Genomic DNA, 24,264 nt, shown 5'->3' with positions numbered 1-24,264 from the left:
TTATTTCATCAATCATGAAGGGAATCTCCAGGCTCAGCCTATAAGACTCTCTTGAAAGCCATTCACATCCAAGGATGTGTCATCACCCCTTTATGTTTATTAGTGTTGTTTTTAATTGTTTTATATAAAATCATTTTCAGTAGGCTATCACGTATATGTTTTCATTTGTATCTATTGCTTTGTTTGAGTAATGCGTATTGATGAAATTGCAGGGGGGTACATACATCTGATTATTACGATATTTTGATATATGTCTGAGTTAATTCTGGGTACATTTCACCGTGTACCGTCCGTGTCGTTAGTGATGGTGGGGGTAGGGCGGCCTCGAGTCGGGGGCTGGGTGGATGCTTGTGATTGGTTTGCCCACATCTGCTGTGGCAAGTGGAGGCCAGGGCACAGAAAGGGTGTTGTTGAGTTATCGTTTTCCTCTCGGACGGATGGCGTTCGAGAAGACTTTGAGTATTTTGGAGCTCAAAGATTTTGATCGTGCCAACGAAAATGTGATTCACTGGAATCACTCAACATCAGTGCGTTTTTGACTAAACTTAACATGTATTGGGGGAGAGCCATGTTCAGACCGGTCGCAGTGGAGTAAGTGGATTAATAATCATTTATGGAGCGAGAAGGAAAGTGTGCAGTGACACCGGCAGAGTGAGTCGTGTGGTCGGATCGTCCTGACCCAAAGAACCACCTGAATACATCACAACTGGTAGGCTAACGCGTGTCTGTAAGTTTAGAGTCATTGCAAAAAAAAAAAAAACTTTCTTTTGTTTTCGGTTTGGCAGCATTGTTATCGTAGCCTCCATTGCACGTGTAAACTCAAAATAATATGAATCCGAATGCTGACAGACTCAAAGCCTAATCTGTATAAGGCCTGCATGCAAGAATAAAAACCTACAGGGCTAGTGAACATGGTTGTAGACTATTGTGTTGGTCATGCGGTGACCACTTAATTTATTTCGAAGAACCTTTCGCGCAGCTTCCATCCACGAATTTAAGTTGTTTAAAGAGTTGGCTTGCTATTTCAAAGGATGTTCTCAGACTACAGCAAGAGTAGCCTTAAGTGTTAATAGTATGAAATCGATTATAGCCTACAAGGGGTAACCCCATATACACGTAGGGAAGACTTGGAACAGTTAGACAAGGTTGGCTACAATTATAACTCGTTGAATTTCTCAGATCGTAAAACGTAATAGGATGGAATTAACAGACAACACGTGATGGCATAAGCATGATACGTCGAAGTTTTCAGGTTGTGGCTCTGTCAAAAATTATAGTTATAGTCGTTTGTAACTTTTGTGCCAAATTGCGTCTACGGAATTGATACCTATGTTTTGACAGGAACACAAGTAACAGGTGGTTGTTATCGCGATGTCTTATCTAGATGCTAGTATAATTATTAGGTGCATTTAAAAAAAAATAAAAAATACAGTTATCTTATAAACTATCAGGAGAAGTCGGCTGGGGACAAATGTAACACGCATTACAAATGGTTGCAAACAGCAAGCGTAGAAATAGGCATGCGAAAATGTTGCTCCCTTGGCTTATAATCTCACTGGCTTTTTGGAAACAAACGTTGCAAAGACTACTATGATGCTTTGAGAGTAATGCATGGTCGTTGCCCTAAGTTTTACTTTACCACTTCAAACTGGCATGTTTTATTGTCCTCGGCCACTGTTACAACTGTCCCTGACTTGTAGGCCTACAACTGTCTCTGAGACAGTCGCTGAATTTAGATGGAATTTTGAGGTAAAAGAAAGGTAGGCTACTTGTGCTCTATGCTGCTATATGTTAAAGCGAAAGGTGTCACTTCTATTTATTTTATTTAACAAGACAAAAAGTAGGCTACAGAAAAGCTAAAGGTGTTATACATGTCCCGTCTCCCCTAGGCTATACCCTATGGAGGCCAATTCAGTTACTATCTGGCAGAAAAACACGACTTCGACCGGTCAGACCTGTTTCTTAGCGTTGTTGTGAAATATTTTGGAGTGACTCACACAGACTAGAATCTGTGTTTTTGCAGTGTAGGGTGTCGCTTTCAAACATACGGAACGCCCCGAACGACTGACGAGTGGCCCCCTGATTTCTGCCCGGTCCGAGTGAAAGCAGGCGTTCCACATCGTAGCCGACTATGCGATTCGAGGCACAGTGCCAATGTGAATTACAGTGTCAAGCCAAGAAACCCTATTTTGACCACAGCACATGGAATACGCTGGACTGAGGACCTAATCGATTCAGTGCTGGTATAACAGCTCACGTCTACCTTTTGTTTGTCTTGATCCGGTATTGATAGTGTGCTGAAGTGAGTTGCACTACGATGGAAGTGGGACGGAGGTTTCAGCCGTTACGCTTCGTCTTCGTGGGTTAGGTATTTAAAAGCTGAACAAATGTGAGTACGTTGCCAATAGGCCTATATGTTATCTAATACACCGAAAAGACCATTGACTTGTTAGAAGTAGGCATGTAAGCTACTCGCAATTGTAAAACGCCTGACGTTAGGCGATTTAGGCTACCGTAGGGTTCTGTTCAATTTAAATGGCAATCGATGCTTATGCAAATTTCTAATCGGACAACTCCTGTCCATAAAGGTGCTGCTTTACACAAATCGAAGCGGACATAACCGGATGTGTTGGTGTTTTTAGGGACACGATGTTACTGGCCTCTGCCGTGGTCGTCTGGGAATGGCTCAACGAACACGGACGGTGGCGGCCCTACAGCCCAGCCGTGTCTCACCACATCGAGGCGGTGATACGAAGCGATCCTCGGGGCGGCAGCGTTGTGCTAGGCCAAGTCGACAACCGCCTCTCGCCGTACATTATAGATATACAATCCATGCATCAGTTTCGGCAGGACACAGGTAAGTGAACGACTATCCTCATGTTAAATGTATCCTGTGGTCAGTAGATTTAAATATGGCTTTGTAGCTACATATTACAGAGTGATTGGGTGCATGGCTGAATTTCTCGCTATTCACAATGGGAGAAAGAAAGAGATTTTGTGAAAGAGACTAGAGGAAATATCTTAAAAATCATAGGAGGTCCAATGATAGAGATACATCGGCTTGAGATCGCCCTCTCATCCAGATATATTGATAAAAGTGCGTTGCATTACAACAAGTGGTTACACACTTCAGTGAATAGAGCCACATTATTTCCCCAATTACCGAATTCTTTCCCCAATTATCAATACAGAAACAATGCAGCTGTTCCTTGTGGTTGAAATCTGTGGGGACAGTGTTAAGAGCAGCTTGTGAATGCCAGACTTCAAAACCTAATGAGCAGAGATGCATGGATGGAAGGTCAAGTCTGCGACATTGTGGAGGAATGTTATGAGAGTGTTGTCAAAAATCTTCCTTTGAAAGATGACATTTTCCATGAAAGACGACACTTTTGTCTGTTTTTACAGCAATTCGTTTTTATGGTTGAAAATATGCTGCTACTAAGTAGAAGTGGACAATGTGACTGCTATTGCAAGTTCCCCTTCTTGTGTTAAAGGCATCTTGACTGAAAGGTGATAAATTAAATCGGACAGTAGATCCAACTCAAAACTATAACAAACAAACTTGCTTATATGTTCAGAGGTAATCCTCAAATTCCATAACGTTTCAGTTACCTAATTTTAAGGAAAGCTCTTTGCATTGTTGGAACTACGCACAAAGGCAGGTTTCTCAGTCACCATCAACCTAGTCTGTGGGATTCAAAGGGCCCAATGAGGATAAAAGTCCTTTTCTGAGTCCCTGGTTGTGATCAGAGATACGTTGAGGGTATAGCTGCTCATTTAAGAGACAAATGTGAAATGCGTCTCCCATAATTTTCTGATACTAGTGTTTCTATTTACCCTGACACAAATGGGTGATTTTTTTTTCTCAGTACAACATGGATAAACCTGCTCAACTTAAAAGTTGTTTAGATTTTCAAGAGCAGAAAAAGTAAGTTGCACTGTTGTAGCTGAGACACACAGGCACTGTACTATCTTGATCTTTTGCAAAATGACATTATCTTTTTCGCCTTATTTGCATTAAAAGTAGCAGTGGACTCTGTTCAGAGGCATTTCAGGATCTTGTTACACGAAAAGCCACACATTGTTTGATTGGAGTGGCCCTCTGACCCACGGCCATACTATTAAATGCCCTACAAGTACAAAGACGCACTCATGCCATCTGACAAACACATATGGCTAAGCACAGAATGAATTTCACTTGGAGAATTTGAGACTGACTTTTTACAGCTTTTTCACAGTGCTTACTCATATTCCCAAAGTTGAGGTTATGATGATGTCCTTTCTATGGATAAATGCTGAATCAAACAGTCATGCACATTCTCTCTCACACACACACACACACACACACACACACGTACAGCCTTTGTGACTGACTGCACAGGAGTGGGGGGAGACAGCTGCTGTCTGAGTCCTTGCAGGACCCCAGCTGGTCTGGCTAAGCAAGACACGTTCCCAAACACTTACAAAGCTGGGGGTTATAGGGCAGGGGTCAGAGGGTCGTTTGGGGCTTCGAGAGAGAGGGAACGAGGCAGTAAGCTCACACTCGCACACATACAGACTTACTCAGAAACGCACACATTTTGCAGAGAGGATGAGGTCTCACCAAAGCGGCTACACCCTGTGGAGAAATCTGGAGCGTGTGTGTGTGTGAAAGTGAAAGAGAAAGAGAGAGAGATAGTTTGAGGCCACTTCCAAGTTGAAAAGTATCAGACCAAGAAAGAAAAACATCCACACACAATTAAGGGGGGAAGTGCAGTACATGGAGAAAACGGCAATGGGACAGAGGGGAGAGCAGAAGAAAGGGGGATGAGAGTAGTGGAAGAGTTGGGGAGAGAAATACAAAAAAAGTTCTCCCTGCTGGTTGTGCAACAGGCGGAGTAGAGTTTCATCAGCCCGAGGGCCCCCTGGGCACTGTCATTCATAGTGTGTTTTCCAACGCAAGCCAATGATTAGGAGCAGAGGCTTTTCTCTGGGGAGGCGAGCACACAGGGCTGGATTGTGTTGCTCTCCGCCTGATGACTCTCATGTGATCGGGTTAAGAGTGGTCATGGAGAAAGGAGGAGGAAGAGGACATTTACTGTTTTTCAACAAGACCTGCACTCAGTCTCTGCACAGGTAGCAAAACGTAGGATTTTTCAAGGAAACACTAGTTGCAAGTTGTGTGTATAAGATGGACTTTGTGTCTTTGCACTGTCGGTCAGATGCTGACGGCCCTCCTGTCTAACCCTCACTGAGCCCTGGTGTATGTATTTGTGTATGTGAGTGTTTATAAAATGTGTGCAGAGAGACATGGATGGAGCATAGAGATCCTCACAGACAAGTGAGGACAAAGCTTTGAAGGAGCTCTTTGTGGGGCAGGGAGGAGAGTGTTGAGACAACATACCCCCCCAGCATATACACCCTCATCAACCTTCCACCCAACCCCCGTCAACCTTCCATGCACTGTCAGAAAAGCCATTGTCTGTCCCTCCCCCATCCTACTCAATATGAGGATTGCAAGAGGGTGAGGGAGTCAGTGACCACTGATTTGTGAAGGATTGGGGGAAATTCTGTAAAATATATTACATTTAAGCTTGTGTGTGTGTGTGTGTGTGTGTGTGTGTGTGTGAGTGTGTGAGAGAGAGAAAGAGAAAGAGAAAGTGAAGATGTGTCACGTTTTTGTAATTGTGATCTTGTTGTCCAGCATCACTAACTTGGAAATAGCAGAGCATACGGCTGCCTTATGAAGGCTTTAGATGGTCAGAGCACAAACTGACTGCAGGCAGCCGTCCACAGCCAAGCCTTTTAGTCGGTAGGCATTGTAGTCACTTATTGTATCCATGTTGATACTATGGCAGACTGACTGAAGGCCGTCCCCCTATAGCCTGTTTGGCCATAGATTTGGGCAGTGCTGTCAGTGGGCAGCTTTTTGACTCACTAACTTTATAATTTCTCCCATGGGAGTGTGTTGATTCTCCCAGCCAGTGTGTGTAAGATAGAGTGAGACCAAGAAGGGGAGAGAGAGAGAGGAACAGAGGAGGAGTAGGTCCACAGAGGCAAGAAATGAGTAACAATAGACCAGCTGGACATCCCCCTCCCCACACACACCTGCTTGAGGGCTTTGTGCTGACTCGGGGGTCCTGGGATCCTGAACATATTGTGAATCTGAGCTGCGCAGTCCACTGTCTCATATCAAACATTTAATAACTTAATTGTCATAAATTACAGGTATGCAAAGGCTTAAACTAGTGGAAGTGTCGAAAAATGAACCACCTTGAAATGTTATCTTTTTGTTAGTGGACATGCATCATCAGACTTTAATGAACTCACAGTGTTGGTAGTGCACACACATGTCTGTTGTATTATTTAGCTTTATCCTTTGCGTGTGAAAGTGGACATGACCATCTGTTCAATTTCTGAATGTGAAACTGATAATGAGGTTTGACCTGTGACCCCTACCATTTCAGGCCCCTTCATCAGCATTTATCAGAGGCTTGTTCCAGTCACCTGAAAATGTTGTCAAGGCCATGCATAATGCACTCTGCTCTGTGATAACCAGTTATTTTCAGCTGAAGGTTTTTATGTTTTAAATAAGAGGTGTAAAGGTTATTAAGCTGAAATTTCCTTAGAGGAATCTGGGATAAAACCCAGGTTTTAGGATTGATTCCATGGTGGAGTAGAATTAAGGCCGAAATACAATCCGTTTCTCCGTGGTCACACAGTTGCCTCGACTGACTCTTTCAGTTATGGTTCTCCGACGGTTGTGGGTGTTGCAAAGCAATTAAAAAAAAAGAAAGATGGTGGTGTCGGACCAAACTCTGTAGATGGTCGTATTTGTACATAAAAGTAGTTTGTTTGACATTTTGTTTTGCTTAGATAAAAAAAAAAAGAAATAGACACTGTGCAATGTAAAAAATACGTCTGAGGGGATTTGCAAGGTGTCTGAGCCAGCTATCTAATGTTGGCATACTACTACCCACAAGGTAAACAGCAATGTATTGACGGTTAGACAGAGTTGGATAGTTACAAGTTTTGGGAGGTGCACGTCAGGCCACGGAGGGGTGCTCGGACAGGGTTTGCCACGACAGAGAGGGCGATCTGTGTCTACATCTATCTGCATACGGATGACCATAAATCTGCCTTTAGTGTCTCGGTTGTTGCAGTTCATGCCGTTAACAGAACAAAATGCACTTCTCCAGTCCTTGAACCTCAGAGATACCGGTGAAGTACTTAATGTATAGCAAACTGATTGCAGTACTGTCACCAGATGACTTGAAGGTGTAACTATGGTGACTTGTTACCAACCATGAGTGACTGTTCCAATGCTGTTTCAAACTGATTCTCCAGTGATTGAATGATTCCGAAATATGCCCACAAAAACATTTCCTTGGGACAATAGATAACAATAGACTACTCATCACATCTGAACCAAGTAGCAGATGACGTATGTATTCACTGAATGGTTGCTTCATCATGTGTTTTATATAATTTTTCACTGCATTTTGGTTGTCAGAGAAGACCAATCGTGTTATCCTAAGAGTGGGAAATGCATGACTCCATTAAGTTGACATCCTATGTTGTCTGTTATTGTAGTTGTTTTAAGTCACTTCCAAGGGCAGATTAATAAGCACAATAGAACAATACATGGTAATCATTCCCAAGACTCTACACTGGCATTATTAAGTATTATGTTGTCGAGACAACGTTTTGGCCTGATGGTGGAAAGGCAGTTACAGTCTTGGCCCAAAGTGATTGAAAGTACCAACACTGTAATCCCGCGGTGAACAGGCTTTTGTAATGAGGTGTTCAGTCGGCTTCAGGTGTCTGCGCTGTGTTTACCTTTGTGAGTACCTCTATTCAAGGTGGGTTAGACCTCACACCCTATCATTCTGACCCAGGTCCCCTCCCACTCCCTGGTGAGGCTGACTCTGAGGGTTGTTGATGCTTTTGTGCTGCTAATGAAAGGCACACAAGAAATACTCTACAGCACAAAGACCTGAGGGGCCTCAGGTACAATGGAGTCCCAGCAGGAAGTGATTATTGTCTGTAGAAGAAGTTGATAAGCAGAGACGAAATACAATGAAAGGTGATCAAAGGACATCAGGACATCCGAGACATCCGGCAATCTTTTTAGATGGGAACCTATAGGGACTGAAACATACAAGCCGCACACTTCCTCACACATTTGCAGATACATTCATCACAAACTGGGTTGCAGAATAAGAATTTGACTACATTGTAACCGGGTCATTAGGCACTAATGTTTGAGTGTCAGGCAGACATTTAATGTGTGCTATACTTCAGTTGAATCAAGTACATAATGCTTTCAATTGTGAAGAGTGGCTCAAAGGGAACCACATCAGAAAGAGCTATATAATTTCAGGTCTTCTGCCTTGAGACAGTCCAATCCTCTTTAGACCATAGATAGACTGATATTGGCTCTTGGCTTTTCTCCCTCAATGCCAATGTGCCATTGCCTGATGATGCCAGGCATCCCCTGGACATGTCCTTTTGCCTAGTTATATTGGCATTGATTGAATAAACTTGCTACCCTTCTTCCCCGGTGATGGCCTAGGTCGTGATTAGAGGGTCTCTGTATCCGCTTCCTTAGGGCGCCAATTTGATGCCAAGCGCTCCACACTCTCACAAGGAAATTAATTGGAAAATTAACAGTTTTGTGGGAGTAATTACAGTTTTTGCAGTTAAACTCATTTTCTATGCATATGGAGGAAAATCACAGTGTCAAACTGTTGGTTGTGGAACCAACTCTGTACTCTAACATGCTTTGGTTTGATGCTGTTGTGTAATTTGAACAGATACGTTTATTTTCCTGGCCCATATCACTTCCGAGTCCAGTCCACACGCACCGTTTTGTGTCATGCACACCATGTGCGGACCTCAATCAAAGTCTTTTTAGGCAAGTCTCGCCTCTTGGCAACCATCTTGGCAGTGCCTCCAGGCAGCTCTTTTGGTCAAACAAGATCAGTCTCGTTTCTAAATGAATGCACAGAGATCCATAACTCCATGTATGAGAAAAAGTATCACCTGAATCGGACATAAATGGAAAGGATACAAAAAAAATACTTCTTTGTGTTGACTTGCTCACTGCGCATGCACCAAATTTAAGGCACAGCTATTACTATGGCAGCAGTGGAAATGAACAGAACATGCAGGCAAGGCGTAACATCAATTATGCCATTTCCAACAATGGGATCGGCTCTTCAAAATACAGGGCAGGACTTCCAGTTACAAATCCAATATGTCCCATATAACGTCTCTGCCTAAATGTAGCCATGTTCACAGGAGCATACTTAAGACTATACTATGAGAGAGAACACCCATTGTCTCAGCCTTGTTTCCCTGGCACACCAGTTTAAATAGAGGTCCTCCATCACACATTCAGGGTGCATGGTGTTCCTATGCTTTCTGTAGTTCATTATGTTTTTGGCTCCTGACCATGTTTCTCATGTTTCTTGCTATACTGTTTTCAGATTTCTGTAGAAGTTTGAACTAATCTGAATTTCTCTGTCTCTGTACAGGCACATTGAGACCAGTACGACGCAGCTTCTATGATCCCACATCGGCGCCTGGCCAGGGCTGGTTATGGGAGTGGGAAAATGACACAGGCTCCTGGACAACGTATGACATGGAAGTTGGCATCACCATCCAGGCAGCTCGGGACCGCAACCAACCCTGGCTGGACCTTGCACCGCTGGGGTTTTGCTACCTCATTGATTTCCAGAGCATGACGCAGATAAACCGGCAGACGCAACGGAACAGGCGCATCCAACGGCGCTCAGACATGGCCTACCCTCTTGTGTCTGGCCCGCTCCCAAAATCTAGCCAGGGAGGCTGGGCAACCTCAGGCACAGGGGTAGGACGTGGAGGAGGCGAAGCTACAACAGATAGTGGGGATAGCGGGGGTACAGGGGCAGGGCTTGGGGTTGGGGGCTCGACCGGGATGCTCTTAGGTGTTGGGGTGTCTGGTTTAACCTCATCCAGTGGAGGAAACAGTGGCGGCAGTAGCAGTAATGGGAGTGTTGTGTACCCCAGCAGTACAGTCTCCATGTCCTCTCTAGCATCACTAGGTCAGCCGTGTGCCTGTCAGCAATGTATGCTTGTCATGAGTGTTAAAGCCAATGCTGTGGCTGCTTCTTACACTCTCGGCCGCAAGCCCTCGCAGTCCAAGCCTTCCCTGAGCCCCAAAGGTACAGCCAGAGGTACTTCTGGTTCAACTGGTACTAACTCGAACTCGTACTCTCACACTCTGCCACACCCACTGTCGTACGCCTCCTCAGCGAGGACTCTCTCCCCACGCATAAGTGCTGCCGCCTTTGCCCACTCGATTTCCCTGCTCACCTCTGGCACAGCCACGCTCTCTCTCTCCAACCGCCCGCCTCCCCCGCCTCTGCCCCCACCTCAGCCGCCACCAGCAGCCAATCAGCAGCAGCCTCCAGGCACGCCCTCCACACCTGGCCTCCCCCAATCTACCTCCTCCTCGCCATCGGTGCCAACTGCCACACTTATAACCACAGCGACCGCCGCCACCTCTTCATCCTCATCCCTGCCTTCACCTGCCGTGCCCACACAGCGCTCTGCCGCCTGTGCTGCACCACTGCCAGCCCGTGCCAGCTTGGCAGGCCTCAGCCGTCCTGCCCTGCAACGCATTGCCATGGCACAGTCGCGGGCACTTATTGCCTCAGGGTGAGTTACCACATAACCACATGGCTCTTTATCCACTTTGGTGTCAATGTGCACTGTGCTCACTGTGTTTCACATACAAAGTTGTTCCATTTAACTGTTTCTTGAGGAGTTTCAGCCTTGCTATTTGTCATGGGGGGTTATTGTGTGTTGCCTTAGCTTTAAGTTTTGGGGCAGACTGGAAAGCTTTGGAGCAATGTCATTGGCCTGGTCTACAACAGTGGTGTCTGGAGGAGCTTTGGTAATGAGGTCTGTTGAAAATAAAAGCCTTGTTTGTAGTCTGCTAAATGACTAAAATGGAAATCGAGATGTAGTCAATGATGTAGACTCCATGGTCTCCCAAATTCTTCATTTTGTTTTGTATGATAAATGCATCATTTGAAATTGTATGTCAGTCAAGGAAACAACTCTGACTTGCATTCTTGAACTACAAAAATGACCCAACCTAATTCAACCCTGTTTAAATTCTGATAAAATGGAATAAAGGGTGGCGGTTTCCATTCTGCGCTGTGGTGATTTGTACATCCTGACATAATTTTTCACTCTGCGGCCAAGCCCATCTAAAATCGTTGAGGATTGTGTGTAAAAGTGTAAATATTGAAATTCAACTGCCGAGACGCTCTCTCTTGTTGCGTGATCTTAATGCCTGTCTCACAACATCCCTATGCTGCTTTCGATGATTAGAAACGCTGCTGCCCACATCCTCAGCTAAGTGTCTGCATATGGTGCAGAGAGGGGATATAAGCTTGGCATGCACAGTGCATTGAGTCATTTAGATGATGTGTTCAGAACACTTTTATTACACTGCCAAAGCAGAATGTTGGATTTCATCAGAATAGGGGCTGATCACTTTAACACTGGTGGAACCAAAGCTGTCTAGAAATTGGGAAGGACATGTGAAAAGGAATGAATGAATGTACAGATGAATCAGAAAGAGAGCAGAAACATAATCCTGTGGCCACGCAAACGATTTTAACTTCCCTGTCGTTGATTTTATCAGTGGCAGTTGAAGTGCTGAAAGCAGCGAGTTGTGGGGAAGAGGAAAGCTGTCTATTTTTCTGTTTTTATCACTAAGGTGGCAACCACAAAGGTTGGAGGGATATTCAGAAATGCCTGTGGTGTTCGAATTCTTAGCTTGCACATATGCTTCACATCAGGTTTCTTAAAATAACACTTTCCTTATGTTAATAACACTTTGCTTTTATGTTCACAAAGTTTTTCTTTTTCTTGAGGGACTTGTGTCAGTAATTGGGAGTTTTTAGTGGAAGATCTGCATCTGAGCATTTGTCACTTGCATTAAAATTGCATTCCCAGAAGTACTTATATTTCAGTCGGGCTCTCCAAGGGTTTGAAGTGGTTCTTGTGTCTGGGCTGTTGCTCTTTGTTTCCATTTCCTGTCATGTGTTTTGAGTTAGACAGTGCGAGTCTGGGTAATCCCATTTGTTCATTCTGTCATCCAGATGACAATGTCAGTGACTGTACATGAACGATTAAGTTTGAGGCTTACCATCAGAGAGGGAAAGAGAGAGAGGGAGAGAGAAGGCTTTCGTGTGTGGTGTGTTTTGAAGAAGCTTTTTTGTGTGTGTGTGTGCGCCTATGTGTATGTCAGTATGTGTGTTGGTGTTGCAGGAAAGCATGGTTGTAAGCATGTGTGTGTGGGTGTGTAGGTATGCTTGTGTGGGAGTGTGTTTCTCACACTGCTAAATCATTCAGTGCGTGTCAGGCCCGTGGCCATCTGGGAACAGAAAGAGAAGTGCTTGCAGAGTAGAGGAATGAGAGTGCAGGCAGTATGAGCGAATGAGGGAGACGAGAGGATAGCCTTGGGGGATGATGGGGGGGGTTGATAAGGGTCAGCACCTCCCTCCGTCTCTAGGAACACCCCCACCCCCAAGCACCCTGTATCCCCTGTTGCTGTCCTGCTTCCCAGGCTTCACAGAGTTTGGATAAGGGGGTGGGGGTTTGGGCTGGGATGTGGATGGGGGTACTCCTCAGCCCCATTGTGTGCTTGTGGTGGGTTTCCATGACAACTTTTGTTTGCACTCCGACAAGCCCTAGTTTGCATTAGCAACACAATGCTGCCTTGCTGGCAAAGCGGGGTGTGTGTGTGTGTGTGTGTGTGTGTGTTTATGTGTGTGGGGGGGAGGAAAGGTTGGGGAGATTTGGGGGGGGGGGGCAATTGGAAATTGCGAAGACAAAAGAGGGCACAACCATTATTGTCCGGATCTGTCTCAGTCTATCTTGAGGCATTTGAAGAAGGGGAGATGTGTGTGTGTGTACGTGCGTGTGTGCGTTCGTTCGTGTACATGTGTGTGTGTGTGTGTGTGTGTGCCTGTGTGTGTATGCATGGCTAAGAGGGGGTGGTGTCTGAAGTCTGCCAGGCAGACACAGACGCTGTCACACATCCTGAGAGCGAGAGAAGGGAAGGCAGAGACAAAAGAGCGACTGGGAGATTGATCGCACATTGGTGCGAGAGCACTGGATTCAGCCAAATCTGTGCCTGTGGAGAGTGTGGGAGAGAAGGGGCATAGGTGAGGGAGGAAAAAAAAGAAAAGAAAACAAGAAATGGGGAGCGCTGGGAGTGGACAAGGAAAACAGTGTGAAACGGCCAGACTCTGGAAATAGTTTGTTAGCAGGTGTCAATCAGTGGCCTGCTTACACGCAGAGAGTTGCACACAGCCTCAGAACCTCACGCAGAATGACCTCGTAAGCAGAAAGGCGCACATGCTGAGCAAGTAAATATTGACCTTCCAGTGCGGCTGTGGGATGGAATGTGCTCTCTGTTTTCCCAGCGAGTGTGAGAAATGGACAAAAGAAAAGTGGAGTGGGGGTGGAGGTTGTGAAAGAAAAAAAAATGATAGGACATTGAGATAGCTGGGAGAAAAGAAGACGGGATACCTTACAGTAGATGAGAGTGGAAAGGGAAGCAGAAAGCAAGGGAATGATTAATTGGAGGGTCTGGAGTTTCCATTCCAGACTTTGTTTTGGAGTTCAACAAATCCATGGAGATGACCTTGTCTTCCCGTTAGAGGGAGCTGTGGGTTCACGACCCAGACCCAGACCCAGACACAGACACAGACACAGACACAGACACAGACACAGACACAGACACAGACACAGACACAGACACAGACACAGACACAGACACAGACACAGACACAGACACAGACACAGACACAGACACAGACACAGACACAGACACAGACACAGACACAGACACAGACACAGACACAGACACAGACACAGACACAGACACACGTTCCCTCTCTCTGTCCAACCAGTCAGACGTCTTCATTGTTCTTCGTCTTTGTACTGAAGGATATAGCATCGGTTTGATCATAGGACCATGACACATTCCTGAACAGTAATTACGTTTTCAGAGATTCAGTGTTTTTCTGGATATGAGTGTGTGTCCATGTGTGAATATGAATGCTCTTGTGAGGTTGAGTGTGGTTATTTGTGTCCCTTGAGTTTGAGAGAGTAGCTGTGGTTGTATAGCTAACCCTATGTGAGGTGCAGCACTCTCTTGTAAATCATGACCCTGGATTTCACCTCGCTCAGATGACCATCTGGACACAGAAAAGAGCAAGAGCAGATAAAAGGAGTGAAGGAATGAGTGGGAGTTGAGAGACAAGGGACCTGTCAAGGAGCGGGGAGGCCCAGGGTGGGGCGGGTGGGGCGGGCGGGGCAGGGTCTCAAAGGGGGTCAGGTGCACCCCTGACTGGCAAATCTAAATGTGTGCAAGCACCCATGTAACAAATGCAGTAAGGTGTTACAGTATGTGTGTCCCCATGAAATCAAAATGTCTTCCCTTTGCTGTAAGGAAGGGAAATAATGACTTCAATTATCAGTGGAGGTGCCTAGACAGGTTATTCACAGCTGTTTTTAGAGAAGAATAGAGGTGAATAGAAAAGAGAGAAGGAAAGCGTGAGATTTTAGATTTCAAAATTATTTTAGCATACAATAAACCTGTACCAGTTTTTGATGAGGCAAGAGGTGTACCTCAATAAGGTGTACTGTTAAGGTATCACAGCAAGTACAAGCCAAAAGATACACTTGAGGGGGTCTGGGGTTATGCAGTAATGTTAATTTTCAGCTGAGAAGTCGTGTTGTAAGAAGATGTTGCAGTATAAAACCAAGGAACCTAAGATGTTTTTGCCAAGCTTTCATCAATGAGTGAGTAATCGGTGAGGATGGGTGTCGGATGGGTAGTAATCGGATGGGTTTTGCGTGTGTTTGTGTGTGTGGAGATCGATGGTGTGTAGATGTAGGATTAAGGGTTTCACCACAGTTCTGTTCACCCATATGCTTGAGCTCTGAGTCCATTAAAGGATAACAAACCCACAGGTCAAGTCACTGCTGTTTGGGCACGTGAGCACTCATCAGATGTGGGTCAGTCATCTCTCACACCTGTTTGTCTCTCATTCACACTTCCAAGTAGTTAAGAAAGCAGTTTGCTATCATGTAACTCCCTCCAATGGGTTACTCCGATGGCAATTAGATGTTAGTTATTTTGTCAAAGTTATCATTATCTTTATTCCCACGATGTGGTGAGTGGTGGAATGCGATTTAGTACAACTCTAAATATACCTTCAGAGTGTGCTGGGTGTGTGTGTGTGTGTATCTGTGTGTATCTGTGTGTATCTGTGTGTGTGTCTGTCAGTGGGGCGTTTGAGAAGTATGTTAATGCTCTTTGGATTAGCTGTGTATCAAACATGACTTAACATTCTCCACAGTCTGCCACTAGTGGCTGGCCTCATCCCAGTGCCTTGATGCAAACAAAGCAGCGCATTAGCTGGGTATTAATACAGGCGATGACGCCCTCACTCCGTCAGTCCCCTGCTGGTTTCCTCCCACCAGAAGCTGTCTTCTCACTACCTTACATGGCAGATGTACAAGTAAACCGAAGTTGTGCTGATTCATGCAACTGACCCATTCAAGTGTTGCTAGGCTCTGCTTTATAACATCTCTCTGGTAAGGTATTCAACAAAAGAACAGACATACACTCTCAAACTCACTCTGTCACACACACATACACACGCACACAAACAAACAGGTAAACATGGCCAGTTAAGCCAAAATATTAGCTAGCCAGTTTGTCTCTCTTATTTCCTTTAGCGTAAATAAAGAATTATCAGTGTGTAGCATCAGAGTATTAATCAACTGTTTTCCATTACATCCCGAGCATCCTGTAATAATGATAATCCCCAGACGATAATCTCTGTGTTGGTGGTTCAATATCTAATCCATTTGCCCCCACCCTTTCTCCAATTAGGCCAAGTGTTAATACTTTGCATATACAGACTGAATTCTGCCCAGTGGTTTGGCATTTAAGGGGCTTCACAAAACCCTTTCGGGGATGTAACTGTGACCCCACTATAGAGGGTCAGACACTGGCCACTGTGTTTTGTGGATTGAGCCAATTTGTCTAATTGTGTCTTAAAAGTCACTGCTTCAGTATTTAGTTGGTTCTTTCTCCTTTGTTCAGAGTTTTTTCTGTTAAAAAGTCTATTCAGGAGGTTCACTCAAACGTGTAATTCCCTCTAGAAAAGCAGGGAGATAAAAGATGTGGAGTCCTTGAGGTATCTGACCACTGATGTTTGCAGACCCAGTTGGTCTCCTTTGTTGCACAGATGCCGTCAGTGTAGTGATTTTTACTGCATCTTTCGCCTTATCTAGTACTAGTAAAATAGTACTGTGGTCCAAATAGTCAAACCAAATTCATATAAAACATAATATGATCAGTTAGTTTTCATTGATCTATGGTGAGCTTCGATTATTAAAAAGTTGTTGAATAGTGTTAATCATTCATCATGTAATCAATGTACATGTATGTAAAGTTTTTAGTGCTCTAAGAGTTGGCAAGGTTTGTCAAATGAACAGACCATGTGGAGGTAATCCCAGGCAGGTGAGGCGCGTCACTGCTGTAAGGTAGGTCAGCAGGTGGATTAGTACTATAAGAGACTGGCCAGACTCAGGCAGCGGTGTATATACAGAGAGGAGCACACAGAGACATAGCCACACAGGATTTCTGCAGAAAGGGAAGGAAAGAGACAAACTTCTAGTTTGAGTGCCAGAATACAGGAGATATTCAAATGTACTTGGCGGAGTGGAATTGGAATTAAAAGAGACTGCAGATTCAAATCTTGACCTTTTTCCTTGGAGGTTTTCTTGGAAGCATATTTTTTCTCAGTCCCTTGATTGATTTTGTCACTCTGATTTGCATCCCCGGGGAAAGATGACCGTCATCAGGCCTTTCCAGTGAGTATTGACCCACAGCTTCTGTGGACCATTCACATCACTCATCACAACTCTAATAGAATAAATATTAACACTGTCTGTGATTGGCCACATGTATGGAGAGTATTGACGAGATTGAGATGAAATTGTTTGTGACTTGGGCAGAGTTGATGGCAATGGCCGAATTCAAGATTACCTTGGAATAGTACTAAGGTAGTCTTACTGTGATAACAGTAATTTTTTTTGAATGTCTGTTGGTTTGCTATCAGAAGCAGTTAGAATTAGGAGGCACTATAGAAATGAACCGCAGTTGTTTTAAATGTACTTATGAAGGAGAGTGATGTGTGTGAATGGGTGCTGAAAACAAACACTGGAACTGATCAGAGGTCTATTTTACTAAGGTTTGTTTAAAAAAAAAAAAAAAAAAAAACATTCTGAAATTCTTGTTCAAAGGCTTTGTACCTGTTCCATGAACTACATAAAATAGCCATAGTCTTTTTGCAAAGAAACACATCGCCCCTTCAGCGGCTGGCATCTGATACACAAAGTACCTAGAGGGAATGTGCCTAGCTCCTGGTTGAATGTGTCAGAGGGCAGCCAAGGTCCGCCTGCTCTCCTGTCTGTGCCCACTGTGGGAATCACAGGGTCAGCAGAGCAAGGGAGGGTTGGCCTCCTGGATGTTTATAAAATGTGGCCACAGTCGGCAGTGGCACTACCAGGGCAGACGGAAAGGGAGGCGGGGCATGGAAGAAAGATAAGAGATCACAGGTCATGACTGCGACATGTGAAAATGTGTCACCTCAGCACCTTGGAGGCGAAGCTCCAGGGTATTAGTGTGTGCACGTGTCAAACTGACTTAAACAGGGATGGGGTGGGTGATGCTGGGTGCGATCTGATCGGATTGCTCTGATGCTTGTTGGCTGCATGGGGGCTCCAGTCAGTGGCATAATGTAGGAGTGTATGTGAGGTAAATCCTCAGCTCTTGAGTCTAGAAAGGCTTTGTGGACCTGGAGGAAAGTCTGGTGACACGAGAGGAGTTGGTCCCGTTAAAGGGCTTAGGTCAAGACTTTATTTGAATGACAAGAATTTATACGTGTCATGTGCACATCACAGTCCTACAACATTACCAACAAGATTCTACTCTACTTCAACACTTAATACAATACAAGACAATACCTGTTGTCTTCATAGTCACCTTCCCCTTGACATTGTAAATAGGGCTGTTATTAGTTCTGGATGCACTGAATCTTAATTTGTGAAAGGTTGTTAGGTTTACAGGGAAGACTCTGTGCGTCTTTGTCGTGAAATGCCAGGATTCAATTACCATCCGGGTTATTCTGGTTTGCTGGGGTGCAATCCAAACTCTGATGAAGCTAAACTGTCAATCCCATTCATGTTGGTAACTTAACTGTCTGTCTGCTGTTGCAGGGTGCCAACGGTGCCAGTGAAGAACCTGAATGGCTCCAGCCCAGTGCATCCTGCGCTGGCGGGCATCACAGGGATCCTGATGAGTGCTGCAGCACTGCCTGTCTGCCTCACGCGCCCGCCTAAGCTGGTGCTGCACCCGCCGCCCGTCAGCAAGAGTGACATCAAGCCTATCCCCGGCCTCGGACACTGCTGCCGGAAGACCAGCAAGAAGCAAGCTCGCAAGGGTGGGTGCTGAGCAAGCAGAAATGCGCATATACAATACATACAAACCTTCATAAATATGTATGCTCTAAAAAAAAAATCAAACACACCTGTACACCATAGGTCAGTGTTCTGTTCTGTGTCTCTTCCATAGGCAAGACTCCAGAGGAGGTGGTGAAGCGCTATCTGCAGAAGGTCCGAAGTCCCCCAGAGGAGGTGAGAAACTTTTGTTCTGCTAGTGTCTGTACACAGAGGAACTACTTGACTGGTCATTGAGTTCAACCACTTAGGTGAAGCTTAAAGTTGATGTGCAGTTAGTTTCAGGGAGGTTAACACAGATAGCTGGACCATTTTGTCCTTTCTTTTGGTACACTCTCCTGCAAAATGTTAAGTGTCTTGTTCTGTCACTTAGTTTGTGTCAAAGAGAAGTTGTATATCTTAGATTCAATACTTTTATTTATTTATTTATTTTTGGTGACGCATAAATACAGTGGGGAAAATAAGTATTTGAACCCCTGCCGACTTCGCAAGTTTGGCCACTTGCAAAGAAATGTGTGATCTAGAATTTTAATGGTAGGTGTATTTTAACAGTGAGAAACAGAATATCAACAAAAAAAATCCAGAAAACTGCATTTTATAAGATTTATGACTTTATTTGCATTTGATGCAAAAAATAAGTATTTGAACCACCAAGCAAACAGCAAGAATTTTGGCTCCCAATGGCCAGTTATGTGCCCAAAAAGCACACAGATTAGTCCTCATTAGGTCTAACAAGGTATACCTGATCTCAACTGGTGACCTGTTTAAAAGAAGCCTGTCCAAAGAATCATACTTCATACCTTCAACCTCACCACCATGGGCAAGACCAAAGAGCTGTCCAAGGACGTCAGATATAAGATTGTAGACCTGCACAAGGCTGGAATGGGCTACAAAACCACCGGCAAGCAGCTTGGTGAGAAGCAGATAACTATTGGTGCGATTATTCATAAATGGAAGCAACACCAAACAACTGTCACCCGCTCTAAGTCTGGGGCTCCATGCAAGATATCCCCTCGTGCGGAATCAGTGATCATTCGAAAGGTGCAGAATAACCCCAGAACTACACAGGGGGAGCTTGTGAATGATCTCAAGGCAGCTGGGACCAGAGTCACCAAGAAAACCATTGGCAACACACCATGCCGTCATTTTTTGAAGTACTGCAGCACTCGCAAGGTCCCCCTGCTCAAGGAAGCGCATGTACAGGGCCATCTGAAGTTTACCATTGCACACTTGAATGATTCTACAGAGGATTGGGAGACAGAATGTGGTCAGATGATACCAAAATCAAGCTCTTTGGCATCAACTCGACTTGCCGTGTTTGACAGGGGGGGGGATGCTGAATATGACCCCAAGAGTACATCATACCCACCATCAAGCATGGAGGTGGAAAAATTATGCTTTGGGGCTGTTTCTCTGCCAAGGGTACAGGACGACTCCACCGCATCAAGGGTACTATGGATGGGGCCATGTAACGTGGAATATTGGGCTTGAACCTCATTCCCTCATTCCCTTCCATTGAAAACACAACCTTAAAGATTTGGAGAGGATCTGGAAAGAGGAGTGGACCAAAATCCCTCCTGAGATGTTTGTAAACCTGGTGACCAAGTACAAGAAACGTCTGACGTCTGTGCTTGCCAATAAGGGTTATTCCACCAAGTACTAAGTCATTTTTGTCAGTCAGTTTTGGGGGTTCAAATACTTTTTTTTTGCATCAAATGCAAATAAAGTCATAAATGTTATAAAATGCATTTTTCTGGATTTTTTTGTTGATATTCTGTTTCTCACTGTTAATATACACCTACCATTACAATTATAGATCACACATTTCTTTGCAAGTGGCCAAACTTGTGAAATCGCAAGGGGTTCAAATACTTATTTTCCCCACTGTATAAGTAAACACCACAATACCACACAGAAACCTTCATCATGCCACCAGCTAAACACACAACTTTAACACATTTTGTATACATTAATGATATACATTTATTCTCTGTAACGCCAATATGGGGTTCATGTGAAATAAATCCTTAACTCTCCTGTTCTTCAACAGGACTGCACCATCTGCATGGAGGTTCTCGTGGGCCCCTCCGGCTACAAAGGCCCTGGGGTGGGTGGCATCTCGCGGGGTGAGTCTGTGGGGCGTCTGGCCCAGTGTGGGCACCAGTACCATGTCCAGTGCTTGGTGGCCATGTACAACAATGGCAATAAAGATGGCAGCCTCCAGTGCCCCACGTGTAAGACCATCTACGGGGTGAAGACGGGAAACCAGCCACCCGGCAAGATGGAATACCACGTCATCCCCCACTCCCTGCCTGGGCACCCCGACTGCAAGACCATCCGCATCATCTACAACATCCCTCCAGGCCTCCAGGTCAGGCACATTAAGATGACACACGTCTAAGATATTATATTCATTGTTTGGAAATTGCATGGATATAATAAATAAAACTGTGTACAAACGTGCAATGTGCAGGTGGTCTCAAATGGAAGAGCAAATATTACTATTACTGTTGTAATTTTTGTTTATTGTTTTTGTTTGTACCACCCCATTATTTTCAGTCTTAGGTTGCAGGTTCTATCCATAGATATTGTGTGCCTGTGAAATTGATTGTCCCAAGTCATCTTTCCTTCACTTTTTTGGATGTTCTCAGAGTTTACGTGTCTGTCCCCTGTCGTCTTTCAGGGACCGGAGCACCCAAACCCAGGCAAAGCCTTCACTGCCAGAGGCTTCCCTCGTCACTGCTATCTCCCTGACAGCGAGAAAGGGCGCAAGGTATATTCTCTCCCGTGTGTGAATGCGTCCTCTTGTGTTTCTGTTATTGGCAGACCAGTCCACTTAGACGCCTGAAACCATGATGAAATCAGTTTGTCACATGTTTTTCAAATGTATTACCTATATGCATTACAGTGTCTAGTCATTCAAATAAAATATATGTCTGTTGTACATCTCATAACCCCTAAAAAGCAGATGTTTACTTCACAAAACCTTCACATTCAGCAGTCTCTCTCTTACGCCCTAGGGTGAAAGCCAATGTATTGTATTACACACCCCACTTTGTGTAAGTAGCATGATTTTGATGCATTGTGTTTTTCGTGAATTGTGTGTCTGACGTGTGCATCTCCCACTCAGGTGCTGCGGCTACTGCTGGTGGCGTGGGACAGGCGCCTGATCTTCTCTGTGGGAACATCCAGCACCACCGGCGAGTCAGACACAGTCATCTGGAACGAGGTCCACCACAAGACCGAGTTCGGCTCCAACCTCACAGGCCACGGGTACCCTGACCCCGGCTACCTGGACAATGTTCTGGAGGAGCTGAAGGCCCAGGGCATCACGGACGACCAGATACAGCAGTGAGGGAGAAGGGAGCGGGGCAGAGAGGAGCTGAAGAAGAGGAAAGCATTAAGGACCCTAAAAACCCTGCCAGAGCTTTACATGCTGGAGGAGGGAGGACGAGGGGGTGTGAGACACTAAGAGGGCAGCCTGGTTATAAGAGTAAATATGGAGAGGCAGAGGGAGAGGGAGGAAGTCCTTTGCTGCAATGATATGCAGAATATGAATATGAATATGACTTCAACTGACATGAAAAACTAAGTACTGTATGTGTTGCTCCCAGGTACGGGCAGTATTGTTGACTAAATCTGAGGTATGAAGATACATAAGACATTTGCATAAAGGAGGTACTAATTCTTATAAGGTTTTAATTACATTAATTAACACGCTGATGCTAACCCAGAGATGTGAGTAGAGAGAGTTTAGAGTGAGAGGGAAAGGAAAAAGATGGTGAAAAGATTTAAAGAGCAGGGAAAAGAAGGAACATGGAAGGAAAGACCAGAGGGGGAGGTGGAATGGGATTCAGGAAATGAAGGAAGGAAAAAGAATGAGAAATGGTGTTCTATGAATGTAGTTTCTAATATAGGGGTAGGACAACATTTTGTTTTTCGCAAAACCCAAAATATGGAGTCTGTTTGGTCAAATTATTGCATGTGGGGCTTGAACTTGAATGTGTACATGTACATGTACATGTGCATACAAAGGATGGGAGGACTGGTAGCCAGTGCTTGTTTGAATTTTGACTCTCTGGCGCCCTCAAGTGTCTCAAATACATTCCATGTTTTTTTATCCATGTAGAGAGGAACATGTTACCCCAAATACCTTTTCCAGAATATTGCTGTTGTTCAATACCATCCAATGCATTAGATTCATCATGTTCTGACATTTACTTTTATGTATTTCTTTTGTACAGGTTATGTATGATGACTTTTGCTTTCTTTTTACTTTTGTACTCACAATGTTTTGAGACTGGTGGCACCCTACACGCAAGTGGTCTGCCATGAATACTAAATTGTCTTTGCCAGTGTCTCATAATGATGGTGATTTGGATTTTTTTTATCTGTGAATAGACGGGGGCTTTGCCTGCATTAATGCCTGTACATTGAGATGTGTAAATGAGCAACCTGTTTTGCTTGTCAAAAGGAGATGACCTCTTCTTGGAGAGGTGATAAGGTAGGAGTCAGTGTTTGCTGGTCCTAGGATTCGAGATGAGAGAAAAGATAGCAAGGACTTCAGATTGGACAGATTATGGTGGCTGGTGTGGAGCAACCAGTGCAACAGGTTGGAGGGATCATCCAGATAAAGATCACTGGGTGGGCAGTTGGACCAAAGTGTCTTTCTTGAAATAAGTAATTTGAGAACTCCACAGTGAAGAGGCCAGATATCCAATTATGCCCCAACCCCCCTCAGAAAGTACAGAAACGGGCATTATAGTCTATATATTACCTATGAAGGTGATGTTCTGGTGCCATATGACTTAAAAGATGCATATTTCTGCTGTTTTAACATAGTGTTTCACACTGTTGTCAGCCCCCCACCCCCCTGTTTTGGATTGCTCCCATTTCCCTTATTCCCTGTCCAGTCTATTGAGTTGGGTCTATGACCATTATCTATGTCCAGTGACCTGATGTACGGGCGAAGTGTGTGAATGAGTGAATTGGAGTGAGTGAGTTAGTGAGAGAATGTTTGTTTTTCAGTATGTGACAATGCAAGAGTGAGCCCATGCAACGGCAGTATGCATGCATTTATACTTGATAATATGTATGAATGTGTCTGTTTACAGACTTGTTATATGAGGTACAAATAAGTGAATGAGCTGCACAATTGTTTTTCTTTTGAAAATGACCAGTTTATTTCTTATGATAATATGTTGCTCTGCATAACTTCTTTATAAACAATTTTCAGTTATAACCAATTTTGGTCTCTTGTTTTTTGTTTTGTTTGTATATAACCATTGTATGTCATTTATTTTTCTTACCTAAATGCATTTGTGCTGAGAGGAGTGATGATTTGTCATCATTCTTTTTGGTCTTTATAATTCATTGTGTACAGAATTTCTGTATGTACGTAAATCTCTTTTCTTTGTGAAAAGGAATATATACTAAGGTGGACTTCTCTAAGTGTTATGTAAAGTGCTGTTTTCTCTGCAGACCCACTCCTTCATTGGACACCTCATTGTCACCCACAGAGAAGCTAAAACTGAGGTCAAGTCAACAACAATGTGGCTGCTATGTGTTCAACCAATGTGTACACCAGGTAGACTGCACTGTCTTGCCTCTTCTGTTGGTATTTTTTAAATATTGCCTTTCCCAAGAGAGGTAAGATGGTCAGACTTTAGAGGAGTGGTG

At 44.4% G+C, this 24,264-nt stretch overlaps 1 protein-coding gene across 2 annotated transcripts; it reads left to right on the top strand.

Moving 5' to 3' along the window:
- The first annotated feature begins 2,124 nt into the window (after positions 1 to 2,124).
- Positions 2,125 to 24,264, top strand: LOC308364715 (E3 ubiquitin-protein ligase DTX4-like). Of its 2 annotated transcripts, none has more exons than XM_080837932.1 (8): positions 2,125 to 2,389; positions 2,643 to 2,857; positions 9,519 to 10,683; positions 18,346 to 18,569; positions 18,701 to 18,762; positions 20,636 to 20,956; positions 21,269 to 21,358; positions 21,716 to 24,264. In XM_080837932.1, coding segments are annotated over exons 1-8 (2,304 nt in total). In that variant the 5' UTR covers positions 2,125 to 2,387; the 3' UTR covers positions 21,941 to 24,264. The 2 variants fall into 2 exon arrangements, with proteins under 2 accessions (XP_080694058.1, XP_080694059.1); XM_080837933.1 differs by having other exon boundaries at positions 21,237 to 21,358; positions 21,716 to 21,875.

Source organism: Sprattus sprattus (assembly GCF_963457725.1).
Source record: "Sprattus sprattus genome assembly, chromosome: 4".
NCBI lineage: Eukaryota > Metazoa > Chordata > Actinopteri > Clupeiformes > Clupeidae > Sprattus > Sprattus sprattus.
The sequence above is the reverse complement of the archived record's forward strand: the minus strand, read 5'-3'. Positions and strand labels throughout refer to the sequence as shown.

Bases quoted from the DNA above. Each gene is read 5' to 3' on its own strand.
- LOC308364715 (XM_080837932.1), top strand. The intron at 18,763-20,635 runs GTGAGAAACTTT...GTTCTTCAACAG, and splicing joins TCCGAAGTCCCCCAGAGGAG to GACTGCACCATCTGCATGGA. The intron at 20,957-21,268 runs GTCAGGCACATT...GTCGTCTTTCAG, and splicing joins ACATCCCTCCAGGCCTCCAG to GGACCGGAGCACCCAAACCC.